The sequence below is a fragment of the Cibotium barometz genome, chromosome 20, assembly GCF_041138505.1.
Source record: "Cibotium barometz isolate CiBa-2024 chromosome 20, ASM4113850v1, whole genome shotgun sequence".
Taxonomy (NCBI): domain Eukaryota; kingdom Viridiplantae; phylum Streptophyta; class Polypodiopsida; order Cyatheales; family Cibotiaceae; genus Cibotium; species Cibotium barometz.
Genome location: NC_141065.1, coordinates 39,490,928 through 39,507,624, shown reverse-complemented (window position 1 = coordinate 39,507,624; position 16,697 = coordinate 39,490,928). Strand labels below are relative to the sequence as shown.

The 16,697-nt window shown below is 38.3% G+C and overlaps 1 protein-coding gene across 1 annotated transcript in view; it reads right to left on the bottom strand.

The window, feature by feature from the left end:
• Positions 1-15,232: 15,232 nt before the first annotated feature.
• Positions 15,233-16,697, bottom strand: part of LOC147627852 (uncharacterized) — a 2,094-nt gene continuing 629 nt past the window's right edge. Inside the window, exon 2 of the mRNA XM_086814274.1 lies at positions 15,233-16,697. This exon is cut by the window's right edge and continues 225 nt beyond it. Within this exon, the coding sequence (XP_086670400.1) occupies positions 15,233-16,697 (1,465 nt within the window).

Below are 16,697 nucleotides of genomic sequence, written 5' to 3'. Positions count from 1 at the left end.
ATGTATATTTTAACTTTTTTTTCTCTTATCTTGTGTTGCAAATAAGTCTCTTTTAATTTGAGTTTATATAATTTGTTGATTATATGCGTCTTCGAATGGATACAAATTTTATTTGAGTTATGTGTGTAATTTGAATTTATTTGGCTGAGTCAACTAATAAAATAAAGTCATCAAAGTTACATAATCATCATAGCTATATCCTAGGCTTCTTACTACTAGGCTTTCCAGACTCTGAAGTTGCCTTGATGGCCGGAATCTAAACATGGAACCCTTCAAGCTTTGCCCTGATGAGACGATGGGATCCTGTACCCCCACAACAATGCCACGGCGGGCCACCACAGAATGTAAAGGCCCTGACGTTTGAGTCGAGAATAAGTAAAGTAACTTTGAGCGCGTCAAAGGTAGAACAACTTTTTCCAAACTTGATTTAGTCAGAATAACTTTGAATGCAGCACCCTTTGTAAGTGCTTTAATCTTCAAAACGTTCTCTGCATACCCCGGAGAGCAAGTCTTGGGAAGACATCGCTGGCAAGTTTGCCAATGTACTCCTTGAGTGCAGAGTCCTAAACCCTTCCTTGGCCCCCAGATCTGCCACTCTGCCTCAATGTAAATTCATCAAGATACACAATTTCCTACAAAATAAAATTGATGTTAGCATTGATCATGTAATGCATGGGAGAGGATGATTTGTTTTTCAGAATGGCCCCAAATTTGATATTTAGGGCCTCTAGGGCATGTAGACCCCACCACATGTATGATCCCATGCCCATCAGAGGAGGCTGGAAAGTGCACTGTCTAAAGGCTCACGTGAAGCCCTGATTTTTACAGATTCAGGGCTTCCCACGTGAGCCTTCTTTGGACAGTACACTTCCCAGCCTCCTCTGATGGGCATGGGATCATACATGTGGGGTCTACATGCCCTAGAGGCCCTAAATATCAAATCTGGGGAGCAACTGGTAAAAGGAGATACCTTTTCTGCTTCGTCAATCTCCTTCTGCAAGGGTGCCTCCAGATTTTCTCCTGGAATGGGTCTATCATTGTCCGGTTGGACCACAGGTGTCGCATGTTGTGGTTGAGGTCCAAAGAGTTCATTCTACAAGCACTCAAACTCTTCATATGTGATCTCATATTAAGGATCTACATCTGCTTCTGGATGGCAATGATAGCAGAGATATCATCTACACTACTTTCATCATATTGCCCTACCTCATCAACCTGTGGTGGTAGGGCTTCTTGGTAATCAAAGTCAAGGAAATCATCACTGGCATCTCGCACAAGTATACTATATTTCCTCCTCCCTCAAGTCCAAGAGCTCCAACACATCCTACATGAGGAGGTACTCCACCCCTTCGATGGTGATGGCACTCAATGAAGCTAGTGGTGGGTCGTGACTTTGGGTTTCATTAGGCTGGATGGATGCAAGCACCATGCGAGAGCTCTTTGTGGCCTCAATGCGATAGGGTCTAGAGTGGTCTCCTCTGTGTTTATGTATTCCACTAGACAGAGATCTTGGATGTCATCATTCTCTGGCTCTTGAACATCAAAATTCAAGATGTAAATAGCAAAAGCAATATCCCACTCAATGAGATCACGTGAGATGTGCTCTTCATTGGGACAACGGTAGTGTTGTGGAAATCTTATCCGACATGAGCTAGAGCTCTGTTCACAGCCTTCTTGTGGTTGGGTGGATCCACTCTTCATGCTGAAGAGGAACTCCAAAGGAATCCAACTCAAAGTGGAATTTGGGATAAAGTAGGTGAAGTCGTCCATTGCATTGCAAAATGTAGCTAGCAAGGTGGAGTTTGGGTCTAAGTGGAGATGATAGCCTTGAGGTCTAAACTCTTGCAAAACCTAGGGTAGATCTAGTCCCCAAGGTGAGCATAGTGAGTGCTGCTAATCCACGCGGCAAAAGCAGGGGAGGCGGCCATGACGGGTAGTGGGGAGAGCTAGCACACAAAGGGAGAGCTAGAGAATAGATAGTATAAATGAGTTTGATCTATAACTTATACTCATATTTATACTTATACTTAAATTTATAATATTTTTAATAAATTTATACTTGTGTTTATTATATTACTTAACGAATATCTATAAACTTATATTTATTTTTATACCTTATATTTATACTCTAGTAAATAAAAGACACTTCATTAAAATATAATAAATAATAAATCATACTTCTATTTCATGTTACATTATATTATTATTATTATTATATTATATTATTTACATAGTTACTTATATTATTATTTGCACTTAAATATATACTTAAAGTTATATTTATTTTTAAACTTATATCTATAGACTTAAAAATTAATGACACTTCATTAAAATATTAAAAATCATAAAAATATATTTATATTTCTAGCATAATTAATTATATTATTATTTGCACTTAAATATATACTTATATTTATGTTTGTACTTACTTATACTTATCATTATTTTCTTACATATTAAAGGGTTTGAAACACAATAGACTTAAAAAAGCACAACATTTTATGAAAATGAAGAAAAATTAAATTTACAACACTTTTAGAGAAATAACTTCTTATATTCACTTGGAAGAATAAGAATTACATTGACTCCACAATCTCAAGGATGTGTGGAGCAACACACTACTTGCATGTTTTGCAATGTTCACTTCGACTCCCTACCTTCCTACCATCCAACTTAAAATAGAAATTACAAGGGGGATTATTGGACATAAGTTGGATTCTACCTCAAAAAACTAAGGGGCCAATGACTCTACATTAATGCTAAAAGGGTCATAACCTTCCCAAAGAATAACTACATCAATGAGTGCTGAATGCGTGCCATCTTGCATGTCTTGGTCCAAGCTGAGCCACTCCCCTTGTAGAAGTCACCACCTCCTATACTTGAAGCGAATGCACAAAGTTTGTCTTGCAATAATGAAGTACCTGTTTCATAAATAACAAACAACAACCAACATAAAAACATAAAATCAACAATCAACAATCAACAATCAGTGTCTTGCAATGAAGTACATATGAATAAAAACCATGAACAATCAACAAAAATTCAATCTTACCTAAAGGTAACATCTGACATAGTAATTCTGCACTCAATGATATCATCGTGCCGAGTTCTCTCGAGATGCCATGTATCACCCAGTTAACTGAGTCATCCAATCCTCAGATGGACACTTGCATTGATAAGTAATCTTAGTTTTCTTAACTACTTCATAGGATCCAAACAAATGTGCAAAAAAACCAAATGGTACAAACCAACTTAGATGCACATCTTTAGAGCCTCTGGATGGTTTCATGGCAGCTGATTAGGGATCCAGTTACCTTCATCAGCTCTCTTATTAAACACCTCCACTGTGTGAATATTACTGATATTCCTCCTCCTTGAAGACATCTAAATTAATAAAGCTAGACTGCATATGATTAATAAATATATATTGTAAGCAACAAATAAAGATTAAAACAATAAAGCTAGATTGCATATGATTAATAAATATATATTGTTGCTTACAATATATATGTTATATTGTAAGCAACAAATAAAGATTAAAACAATAAGAAATAAACGGCAACTTACTACTTTGATTTACACAACCTTGTTTGCTCCTATGAAAATAAACATAAACACATCAAGACAAAACATTAACAAACCCTAAACCTATGATCATTACTCACATCAAGACAAAACATAGACAAACCCTAGCCTATGATCATTACTCACATCAAGACAAAACATAGACAAACCCTAGCCTATGATCATTACTATTGTATTTTATGCCACTTGAAATCATTATTCTATAGAGAAGATTTTAATTAATAAATAAAGATTAAAACAACAAGAAATAAATAATAACTTACTGCTCACAACCTTGTCGCTCCTATGAAAATAAATTGCAATACATCAAGAGAAAACATAAACAAATCCTAAACCTATGATCATTACTATGGTATTTTATCCTATACTGTGCAAAGAAGATTGAAAGAAACAAATAAAGATTAAAACAACAAGAAATAAACAGCAACTTATTGCTTTGATTTACACAACCTTGTTACTCACAACCTTGCTCCTGAGAAAATAAATAGCAACACATCAAGACAAATACTAAACCTATGATCATTACTCACATCAAGACAAAACATAGACAAACCCTAAACATATGATAATTACTCACAAGAATTTGATGCCACTTCACATCAAGATAGCTATCTGTGGTGCAGAAGAGAAGAGAAAGTTCATGTGAGAAAATGGGCATAACTCACAGATGTTTTGTCCAAATTGGATGAGATTTTAGGAGGAGAGAGCTATGGTGGAGAACAACATGCCTGTAAAATTTTGTGAAGAAAGAACCATAGTTAGAACTAGAGTTGCAAAAGATATGGAGAAATTGAATTCTGCCAAAAAAGGGGGAAAATGAAAAGGTAGTGAAATACAAAAGGAGGGAAAGTAAAAGTTAAACATAAAAAATGGAAAAAAATGAAATTCGATTTTCAAACTTCCATGTGCTGAGACCACAAGGTACATGTGATATGAAAGATATGAAATCTGACATTTTTTCTCTATTTTTTAAGATATGGGCTCTATTATTTTATTGTCTTAAGAGATTTGGGCAAAGATATGACAAAAAGATCCACGTTACATGGATCTAGAATCCCAACTCTCTCATTGGTCAGGCTAATCTTTTTTTATTCATTCCTTAAGGGGAAAAATGGAGAGTCCATATTTCTCCTAATGTATGAAGAGAAAATGCAAGCTTTTTTTGCATTGATAGATGATAGTGGAATTCCTATTGAAGGTGTGAGGTTTGATCATATCACCATGTTGTTTCATAGACAACTTAAAAAAAGGGCAGATTGTAGAAAAAGTACGACCTACTTTCCTAACCATGTGAAGGTCACTATGGAGCATTGCGCATTACATAGTAGGAAATGCAAGCTTCTTTAACATTATGTGGCTTTTCTTTTCTATCTTCATGTAAACTCAAGAATTGAAGATGCTAAAAGGAGTAACCTTGAGAGTTCTAGTGTCCAGCTTGTAGCATTTCTAGGGGAAATTTAGAATCAATAAGAAATTTATGATGTAGAAAACATCATGGATAAAGAGCAAGAAGAAATAAGAGTAGGGATTCTGATGCTGCAGATTTTAAGGCAAGTTTAATTCTTCCAAAAGAAAAGGATGTTTCTATAGAGGATTCAGAGAAGGAGATACTTCTCCCATGCCTACCATCCTTCCCACTAAAGGACAATAAGAGTTTTATACTACTAACAAATATCCAAAAGCTATTGAATATAAGGGAGGACTATTGTATTGGTTTAATTGCAGATGGATGTCAAGTTGTAGATGGATGTCAAGTTGGTTTAATTGCAGATGGATGTCAAGTTGCATCAAAATTTTTAGATCTAATTTCCATTGATGAATTTTTAGTGCTTGATACATAAGCAGGCGACAATTTCATCTGTGCGCAGCACTGAAAGCTATAGAATTGTGCATAAAAAAATTTGAAGAACAAGAAGACACTCTTCCTATAGAGGAAGAATTTGAAGCTATTCAAGATAGCATGGGAATATCTAAAATGGAAAAGGAGAAACCAAGGATTCCATGATTAGAAGAAGAGATGCCTCCACACACAAGGTTCAATTGACTTGTGGGAGATAGGCGACGTTGACGATGATAACAAAAAGGTATTTATGAGAATAAATACACAACATTTTTTTAAAAAGATTTTTATTATTGTAAAGTAAATTTTTCTTTGTTTACAGCTTGAGATAGCAGATGAAGATGGATTCCTTGGTCGAGGTGGAGGTAAAAGAGGATTTGTTGGCAGAGACTCAGCCCTTAGCTCCACTATATTTCAAGGATACCTCTAGGCATGCTGATCATTTACCACGAAAAAATATTTAGATGATCCACGTATTCCATTGATGGCCTTAAAGGTTCTATCATCAGCATATTTAGATGATCCATGTATTCCATTGATGGCCTTAAAGGTTCTATCATCAGCATATTTAGGATATGGAAGGATACAACACAATGCATAAAAGATAATGCTGATAGAGAAGGAGGAAGCTATATGTATTTTTGGATATGCACTAGGGCTATGGGCATCGAGGGCAAGGTATTTTTTTGTGTTATGCAGTGTATGCAAAGGTAGTTCCTGATTTGAATACCCGTGCTCTTGGAGGCCAATGCCAAAAGCTATTAAGATATAGAGGCTACTCGAAGAAGACGAGGCTAAGCAGTTATCCGAAGACGAGGGCAAGAAACTACCTAAAGAAAGCCCCGAAAAAGAGGGGAGTCTCTTTGAGGAAGACAAACAATTGAAGAAAAAAAGAAGACTTTTTTAAAAGTCTTTTTCCACTTGTATTGAGAATAATTTTTATTACAATTTGCATCACTTTGACTTTTTCTCCTTCTCGATCACCATCCTGCATAAAGATCACTTTATTTAGCATGATGAGTGTTTATAATATATTGATGTGTTAAGTTGTATAAAGTAACTTGATTTTTAAGAATTTCATTGTATTGTTGCATTTGCCTTTGGTAGAATGTGTTGAAATGCTCTCGTATAGTGCATTTGTTTTTGTTTTTCTACCACCATGTGTCGAGTTGTACAAAAATAGTTGATACGTGCATAGTGTGATTTTTCCATGCCTTGAGTATTCCATGTAGCAAGAGGTCCTTGGCTTCTCACAGAGTATGGGCCATGTGCAAAAAAATATGCTTCACATATAAAAAAACATATTAATGATCATTTTATATCATATTAATTAGTCAATGTACGAATTACATGAAGCAAAAACTCTTACTAGGTAGAAGGTTATGTCCTTGTTCCCCCCCCCAAACCCAAACAGCTACAATTGTTTCCACAAGTGTCTTGATTACTATTTCAAAACGACTTGCATGACTACCTTCAGTCGTTTGCTTAGGTAAGAGTTTTATAAAATTATCAAAGCTCTATCCAAACCCTTATATGAAGCTTTGTCATCCTTGGATCACTAGCTTGGTTAGCTGTGTGCTTGCATAGAGATTTCCAACATTCCCATACTGTTGTAACTTGTTTGTTTTCATAGTTTGAGAAGAACCTCCTAGCTTTGGCTCCTCCCATTGACACGTCCACCATGAAAGTCCATGTTAGAGAGTAAAATCTCACATTGCTCTAAACATGCATCCGATAACTCTGATGGCAAAATGGAATGAGCATAGTCAAGATGAAGCTTTAATATCTTATCCAGTATTCTAATTTTTGCATGTAAACTACAAGTGTTAACTATCTCTAGCTTTATAGGAAGTATGGGATCCCAATTGGGATTGTAAGGCACAATACATGGTTCACCCTTGAATTTGGCTATTTTTGTTGACTTTCCCTTGCTCCTAGTCTTTGATTTTCCTTTAGCGTTGGTCTGGTCTTTATCACTAGTTACTTGCTTTGTCTTGTCTCTTTGGATGGAGGCCTTGTACAATCCATAATTTGTAGGGTTGTACCAATCTGGATTGTTCATTCCCTGCCATGCAATAGAGGCATGGGTTTGCACATCTAGGACCACCACAGACCCTATACATGCACTTTAATGCTTTATCTCTAACTTTGCGCTATGTAATGGCCGGTCTTCCTTACCTTGGGCATAATTTACAGTTTTTTCATCCACCCTATACTGATTCTTTCCATTTTTTTGAGAATTTGTGTCTCATCAAGCTTGATAACAAAAATAAGATTACCCTCATAGTCCTCTATTGTGCACGAATGGAACTTCACCATGGCTGATTGGCCCTTTTAACATATATAAATATTTTATTATACATGTTGTAGTTGAATATTGATTTATTTATTTTTGGCTTCTTTATAGTCATTAAGCTGTCAATGTGTTTTTATTCACCTATGAACCCTGGAATAGCCAAATTTTGTTGGTGTCATGCCATTGCTACGGTATATGGTCTGGGGTAAGCCGAACACATGAAGATGATGAGGCTTCATACCTTGGATGAGTAGCTTTGATATGGCTTTGTATCCCTTTCTATTATTGAAACCTTGTCACATGCCTTCACTTCCTCATCAAGCTTGACCAAGTCATGAAACTCATTGCAAAACTTCCTTGACTACCTTCCTTCGAAGCCTTGCACACTACGAGAGCTTGAGAATTTCAATCATGTCATTGTTTTTTATAGAATATTTGATCATAGAAATTCTATCTAGAGAATCTCCAAGAGCAGAAACCTCCCATACTATTCATGTCGCTTCGAGCAAGCCTCATCCATTTCTTCTTAGCACCCCCATGTGCAGCTAGGCATGTAACACTTTTAAATAGTCTAGATCTCACTCTTAACCCAAAAGGAGTGCTTTTTTTAGTTGGGTTTTTTGGAGTGCATGTTCCTCTAATTTTTGGAGTGCATGTTCCTTTAATTTTTGGTTAGTTTTTCTAAGATTTGTTACCTCTTCCTGCGATGACTAAAGTAGCCTTTCCAACTCGTGGCCCTGTAGGTATGACTTGCCCATTCTCATGAACGAACAACTATAATGTACTCTCTTTTGATAGAGGGAAGTTGGGATACCTCTTGATGAGACAAGCCGTGGCGTACTCATCCATCCTGCTGTGTCTCTAGCCATGCTATCAAAGACTCTACATTGTCAAGGGAACGTAGTGTCTCTAGCATGCCCTCCAACGATGCAACAAGATGCATGGTGGAGGTATGTGGATCTCTTTGTCCACGAAGCTGACTACATGAAGCCTCTAAGAGTGCGACCATCTCGGGGATGGTCTTTGGATGTGCCTCACGAGCCATGATAAAAACTGTAGGGTGCCACGTAATCTAAAATTCATCTCTCTCTCTCTCTCTCTCTCTCTCTCTCTCTCTCTCTCTCTCTCTCTCATTCTCTCGCTCTCTCTCATTCTATCTATCATTATTTCTCTTATTCTCAATAGTTTTGTCATGTAGCTACACTCAGGAGAGATGGGATCAAAAAGATACTACTCAGACTTTTGTAACATTCATATCACGATAGCCATTAGAAAATAGCTAGTGCATTGGCAAGTCCGAATGGTAAAACCCATGAACTTATAATTCCCCCATAGCTAGTTCTAAGACCTATCTTAAAGACATCACCCTGAAATAGCCTAATTTGATGGTAAACTATCATGATATCTATATTTATGAAGTTTCACACTCAACAAAGCCAATCAATAAATTTATTCTTCCTCACAACAAAGGATATTTAATCTTTACATTAAATATGTTGTCCTTATAATCAACACGCACTTTTGTATATATGTATTACATATGTGGTAGCTAGGAGGATGACCTGCCCAAACATGCCCTTGGAAGCCGAATCTAAGTAGACAATGATAGAGGTCAACATGCGACCCCTCGACACCTGGATCTTACCCCGATAAGCTCACTTGGGTAAGCATGAGACCTTAACCTAGAAGTAGAATCCATGGGAAGCTTTGATACCATGACAGAGTTTAGAGTAGAAGTGCACCACATCAAGCATCAGCAACACCCACCAAGGTTCACACTCGATGACCAACTTGAGGCTGAGCTCTCTCTCTCTCCCTCCTATCACACAGGTGCCCCCTCACACCAAAGGGTGTGTTGGTGGAGGGATGAAAGAAGCCAAGGGTCTTTTCTTGGGGGGTTCACCTAAAAATATAGTATACCACATGAGTTCAAATGAAGGGGTTTTTAAATTCAAAATTTTAAGGTAAATTCATAGAAATACATTTACAGAAGGGGTTTTTAAAATCAATTTTGAGAAAAATCCCGTAAGTTCATAAAGAAAAAGTGATCATTTTATTCATGACAAATTCATAGGTAAGGGGTTTTTTAAATACCCCTTGAATGCACATGATACATAGGGTGGCCACAACCTGAGGTGGGTCTGGCTACCTCCCTCTCCTATCCCTTGTTCCCACTCACACCAAAGGGTATGTTAGGGGGATAAGAGAGGACGAGGGTCTTTTTGACACTTTATACTAAGGTTTAGGAACCATATACTTTGATTATGGGATATATAATACACTTGTGGTAGTTGGGAGGATGCCCTACCAAAACAAAGACTAGACCACAGCCACCTTCGATGCATCAAAAATGCGGTGGAAACCTGGCATTGTTGCTCTTCATGAAGTTAGGAAGTACTAGAAGACAACAGATCTACTCATCCCAAAGGCTGCATTCTCTCATCTTGTCTGAGACATCATGGTCAATATATGAGCAACATTATGCGGTTAGGAATATTGTGATGCCAAAGGATGTGGGGTGTTGCTCCTACTCGATGGTGGTCATTCCAAGCTTTTGCTAGAGCAGATTGCACTTCCTCGTCATTGTTGGTTTGGAGACCAAAAAATCCCCGTGCTATATCAATGATACCACTGGATCTGGTAGGGGAGGGTGGTTTATCCTCTTTCCCAAAGCCAAAGAATTGTAGCCCTTCTTCCATGGATTCTTCACTACTAGTCTCGACGGTGGTTAGATTCCTTAACACAATTGAGTGGAGTGGCCTGAACCAGCACTCTTTTGATAGGAAGATCCCGGGTGATTTGATGCACTATCGTCTCGGGAGTGAGGTCGTATATCCGATGAGCGTTCCATACCTCAAGTGCATGTAAATATGATTTGATAAGCTAATTTGCTACCCTAATTAAATTCTCATAAGATACTATCGATTTGTTTTCTGAGGCCGTGAGAATACAGATAACAGTTCATGGCATGAAAAGTCAAAGAACCATTCACGTCGTGAACTAATTTCTATACTTTCACATGCTCCAAATTTTACTTTGGACCTAGAAATCCACGTTATGTTGTTATAATTTTTACTGGTCTCAAGCACTTCTCTAACCTTAATCTGACAATACCAGGTTCATGAGCTAGATCTGGTTAAGTCATGAAAATGCAGAAACAGTTCACATCGTGAAATGGAAACCGTGCACGTCATGAGTTCCTATCTAGTTCACGCCGTGAGATGTAATTGGTTCACACTATGAGATGTGTTGAAACAATTCATGCCGTGAAATGTAAATCGTTCATGTCATGAACTATTTAATGTCTCACGTTGTGAATCATTTTCTGTTGGTTCAACGATAACAATTTTGTCAGACCATGGTGTCAAAGGTGTCAGGATAAGATGACCTATTTTTAGCAAGGTAATCCCATGAATTGCGACACTACTTGTAGTGATGATTTTAGGAGCGTTTCATGCCGTGAGATTGCTGGGAGTAGTTAACATCGTGAACTATTTTCTTGCAGTTTCACGTGGAAAATTCTCGCGTCGACAGAGAGGAGTTTGGGTACAAAATACCTATCTAGATGCTTCCAAAATGATTGTGCTAAGCATAAAGAATGTAATACGAGTTTAAGACAGAACCAATGGCTCCTTATTTTTATGATTTTAATAGATTTTTTCAAGGAAAAAAAATTGAGTATCACCCTACTCGTTTACATTCACAATTTTGGTGATACAAACATTAAAATTGAAAGGAAAAAATAGTGGAGCTTTCCTTCAAGGTCACTCCAATACACAACCACACAACAAATACAACCAATTTCTCACAAACTTTCACTTCCACTCAAATCTTATCCATTCATTCCATACACAATGCACTACTAGAATCCAAAGGCAATGATGAAACTTATGTAATGGGTGTTGAAACTCAAAGAGGATGGAAGAAACAAAGGTGTTTCCCTGGTAGCGGTGCCAAAAATGTTATGGGCTACCACACCTACAAGAAGAAATTCAATTCATTCACCTTTGGAATGAGAAATAGAACATAACTGTCATAGGGAACTTACCAATGCTTCAAGCTCGTTTCCCTTGAGGTCTCCAAGCTCACTTGAGAAGTGCCAATCCTCCAAGCTCCACCTCCACGCTGTCACCATAGATTCGCTCACACCACCACACACAAGGCAATCACTCTCTATCACTCCTCCACACAAGCATACAAGCATACAAGTATAGAGAATGCACATGTTCCAGAGTACTCTCGCTCAATCTCTCTCTCAAGACAAAAGCAAGAACTCTCATAGAACAAAGGGAGATTATGTCCATTCATTATGAGAAAATGCCTTATATACAATTGGCCCTTATTCACACTTAGGTGCCCAAAACTTACTACTTAACTAAGGCCTTGGGTGGCCAATATCTCATAATGTACAACTTTTATAATGCCTTTTGCATGACACTTTTTAATGTCCTCAAATGGAGAAGCATATTTGTTAGTCTAAAATGGAATTAACACTAGCGGGGGGGAGGGACCAGGATGCTTTTGCTTTGGCAAAAGCAGCACTAGGTCGCCTGATGCGTCTCCCCAATAGGGGGGCTCTTCATCTACACATTATGAGCTAACCCCCAAGAGACCCATTCCACCATTCGATCCATGCACCCTACCATATAACATGGATGTGGATGGTGCTCTCTTGATGGATGGATGGTGCCCTCTTGATGGATGTACAAGCAAAGCAAGTCATGAACCGCATGCATGTACTTGCAAACCTAGAGTTCGTGAGCTCCTTCAAATTGTGGAAAGCACAAGATAAACTTTCAAAGCAATTCATTATTGATGTGCTTAAGTCGGAGTTCCCTATTCCATATGTCTCCGAGGAGTGGATGAAGAGACGAATCAAGCTTTTTCTCTCTAATAGGAGAGCAAATATCAAGAGAGCAACAAAAAATAACTTGGAGAAGCCTAGTATTTGCACAGCCGAGGAGTGGAGACATGCACACAGCTTTCTAAGAAAGCACCCAGGTGCTTTTCAAACAACAAGAGGTGGTGAGTGCTTCCCGACTACAGAAGCAAGGGGCTTCAGTACACTTCGGCTCTGGCAAAAAATCATCCTTTACTGCTAGTTTCGTAATAAGTAATCATTTCTTCTTCTCTTTCATTTTATTTTGTACTATATTATTTTCTTTAAATAATTGTATATATTTTCTTAATTCTTTTTTGTAGAGGGAGGTTGTTGGGCGTGACCCAACAAAGGAGGAGTATGATTGGGTACAAAGCCCCCCCATCCGCAATTGTGGGAGTGGATGTGTACGCGAGGCGTACGCTTGGATAAGTCCATTTTGGGGACTCAAGGAGATGAGGTAAGTGAGCCTAAACCATTCTCTTTTCTATGTCTAATTGTATTTTAATGCCCTTGCTTACCTTGCGCTTGATAGTATGTATGTAGGATGAAGGGGAAGATGAAGATGAGGATCTTGATTATGAGCATGAAGCTCACCAAGCAAGTGAAGAGGGACGAGGAAGGCAATGATGATGATCACTCGACATCCGATGAGGATTCTAGTTAGATACCTCTTCATTGTAAACACTTTATGTATATATGGCCAAAGTCCCAACACTTTGTAAAATATAATAAATTTTTGGGCTTAATTACATCCTCCACAATCTATGTTTCTTATGTTTGTGTTTGTGTCATAAAACTAAAACTGTGACTCTATTTTAATTTAAAAAAAGAGCTGGGGCAGATTGGGGAGTCATGTGCAGACTGATCCCCAGTCTGCCCTAGCTCTTTTTTTGTTGTGCAAAGCTTTCGGTGCTGCTGAGCAGCAAACTCGTTTGCAACAAAAATAACAGTGTTTCTAGCAGTGAATATAGCCCAACATCTACCTAGCCTTCTAGTTAGAAAAACGTTGTTATATTCGTTGCTAGACCTTCAATACCATATTAGATAATTTGGAAAAAAAACCCATTCTCATTTGAAAAATGGGATCATAGTGAGCTTGTCCAAAATTTTATCAAACCCCCCTCATGTGACATATAATTGAAAAGATCGCAGTCACCAAAAGAGAGCAAGAAAAGGGTGATACTACTAACATAAGAAAGATACTACATGCAACATCATATACTCACAATCATAACAAGCCATAGATTTTTGCATTTAACCAAGAGAGATTTTTCATAATCTCTCTTGGTGGGTCTTGATTATGAAAGAGATTAGTAATGAGCATTCACCAAGAGAGAGCAAGAAAAGGGTGATAATATTGCTAACATAATAAAGATACTACATGCAACATCCTACACTCACAATCATGACAAGGCACAATAGGATGAAACTGAAAATATAATAGGTCTACAAATGATAATCCACAACAAAGCTCACCTCTCAAAACATAGAAATAGCGAGAATCAATTTGTAAGGAGGGAATAATAAAATTCCCTTGATGTCGACCATCCAGACTATCCCCATCCAAAATCGGTGCAATCCATGTGAGATCCATCGTAAAACCGGTCCCTGTTATACAATGATCATCTTGCCCAACCAACTCAGAGGTGCTTAAACTCCTGTCCTCCTTAATTGCTCCCGCCCACTCGAAGGACCTTGATTGGAAAGAGTTACTTCTAGGGGAAAGCAATGGCATGTCCTCGGATCTGTGGAATACTGTTAGGGCCACATATCTCTGGACAGTCTGGGTCAACAGAAACCTGTGGGTCTTCCAACGTGTACAAGGGGATATGGTCCACAGCCTGAAAGAATGCTTGTCTGTGGAGATGAGGATGGCCTTGAAGGAGTCCAAGACAAAGCTGCCGAAGGAGATCGTAGAACTCCAAGTAATCCAATTGGAAAGAATGCATTTGGACTTGATCAACACTAACAACAATGAGACGGTTGAAGTAGCCAAAGCGATCGAAATCAAGAAGAAATTGACGATGGCATTGAACATTAGGGACAATAAGCTGATCTAGTTCATCTTGGAACTAGTAGAGCTACAAGCTCCACAGTAATAGGTTACGCTTCTTTGTAAGAAGCTTCACCATGTCTGCATGCATTCTGACCATTGGACTGTCTTTACGTTAACCGCAAATGGATTATATTCTTAATTTATCCACGCTAGTGCAAGCCTAGAATCATGCTTCGCAATCTGTACGATTCACGTGCCTCGTTCGTTGAACCTTCTAAAAGATTTTGGTTTTGGCAAGCAGCAGCATTTTATATTGCAACTTGTGGGGAGAGCCAGTGGCCTAGCTATGATTAGATATGTATTTAAGAAAAAAAACGTTTTCTGGTCACATGTAAGTACCATTTTGAACAGAAGCTTTTTGTAAAATTCAATCGACGGTACACAGACAGAGTAATATATGGTCTACTTTTACACTTTCATTATATATCAAAAATGTTATATTTTAACAATTAATCATTAATAACGTATGTTGTGACACACACGCGCGCACACACACACGGCCCCGCATGAGCCTCCAAGAACCTTTGAAGAACCACACCACTTGGAAATAAGTTGGCACATCTGCAAAATTTCTCATGTTTCTGAAGCACTGTGATAAATAATCAGAATGAGCTGTGATAAATAATCAGAATGAGGAGCTTTATTATGCTTAATCCAACGTCCAGTAACAATGGAAGATCCAACATCAAGGAACCGGTTTTTAAGAGACTGATCAATGGTAGCATTGCCTTGAGGAGCATTAATGTTGTCTTGATGTTGATGATTATGGGCCGGATTAACACTATGCGCCGGGTGATCTAATTTGCTCCTCGCATTAAGCATGCTAACGTTTCCATACCCTTGTATTCTTCTAGAAACTTCTTCAGGACTGAGGGGAGAAGACGAAGTATGCTCATCATGTGCTGCAGCCATGTCTTCCACTTCTTGAGCTGCCTCAAAATGCTTTTCATTGTTGCTCGGAGAAAGCAAGTTTTTCTCTCTACATGGGAAACTTGTGCTGCACGCTTTCTCTTCCGATTCCCCTCTTGTGGAATTCTCATTATTCTCGTGTAGCCGGCCTTTGATTTCACCCTCTTTCTCAAATCTACATAAAGGACTAGACTCACTTTGTTGTTCTGGATCACCATAACTAGCAGATTCATAATCTGACAACCTTGGTGTAATCAGAGAAGACTCTTCATACAGCTGAGCACTGGAAACACTAATCCTTGGATTATTATAAATCCCATCTCTGACCTGCTCACTAGTGCAGGCACAAGTACTTGTCTCATCATTGCTTTCGGCTTTGAGCATTAATCCTTTATTGGGCTCCTTTGCAGTTTCATCATGATCGACCAGCTCCTCATTTGTACTAGTTGAAGATGAAGGTAGTGTTCTTGAACGCCATCTTAATGGGTAAGAACGCATTTTTTGATAAGCCTTGGGCCTTAAATTATCCATGATACATAGCTCAACTTTATTTTCATTTGGAGAAGGTTTTGTAGATTCAATATTAAGCTCCTGTTCAAGAGCCTCTGTGATTTTCGTGGAAAAAGCAGAAGCTGGCACTAAATTTGCCTTACTTAAAGTCTCTTTTTCTGCAGTACTTTGGGTTAATGAGGAGTTTAAATTTAAATTGATAGCACTGTCTAAAAGAGGTTTATCTTCTAATAAAGGAGCCAAGGGCCTATTTGCCTCCAAAACCAAATCAAAGCTGCCATCAATGCGAGGCAAATCCTGTGTTGATGGGCTCTTACTATTAACATCTGAATCATTAATGTCCATGGATAGTGGTTTTTGATCAGGCAAGTTGTCCAAGTCCCTGATCCCATGCAATAACATCCAATCCTTGATAACACAGAGGGGGACACCTAATTGAGCTACATTGTCTCTAGTGTTGAAAATGGCTTTTCTTCTTTGTAAGCCAGCTTCTGAGGATAATGAAGAGGCCTCAGGGTCAATCACCATGAAAGAGAAGTCTCCTTGTTCATCAAAACCAGCTGAACCAGGCATCCATAAGCCTCCCTGTTCATTGATGAATGTCACTAAGGTGACGTTG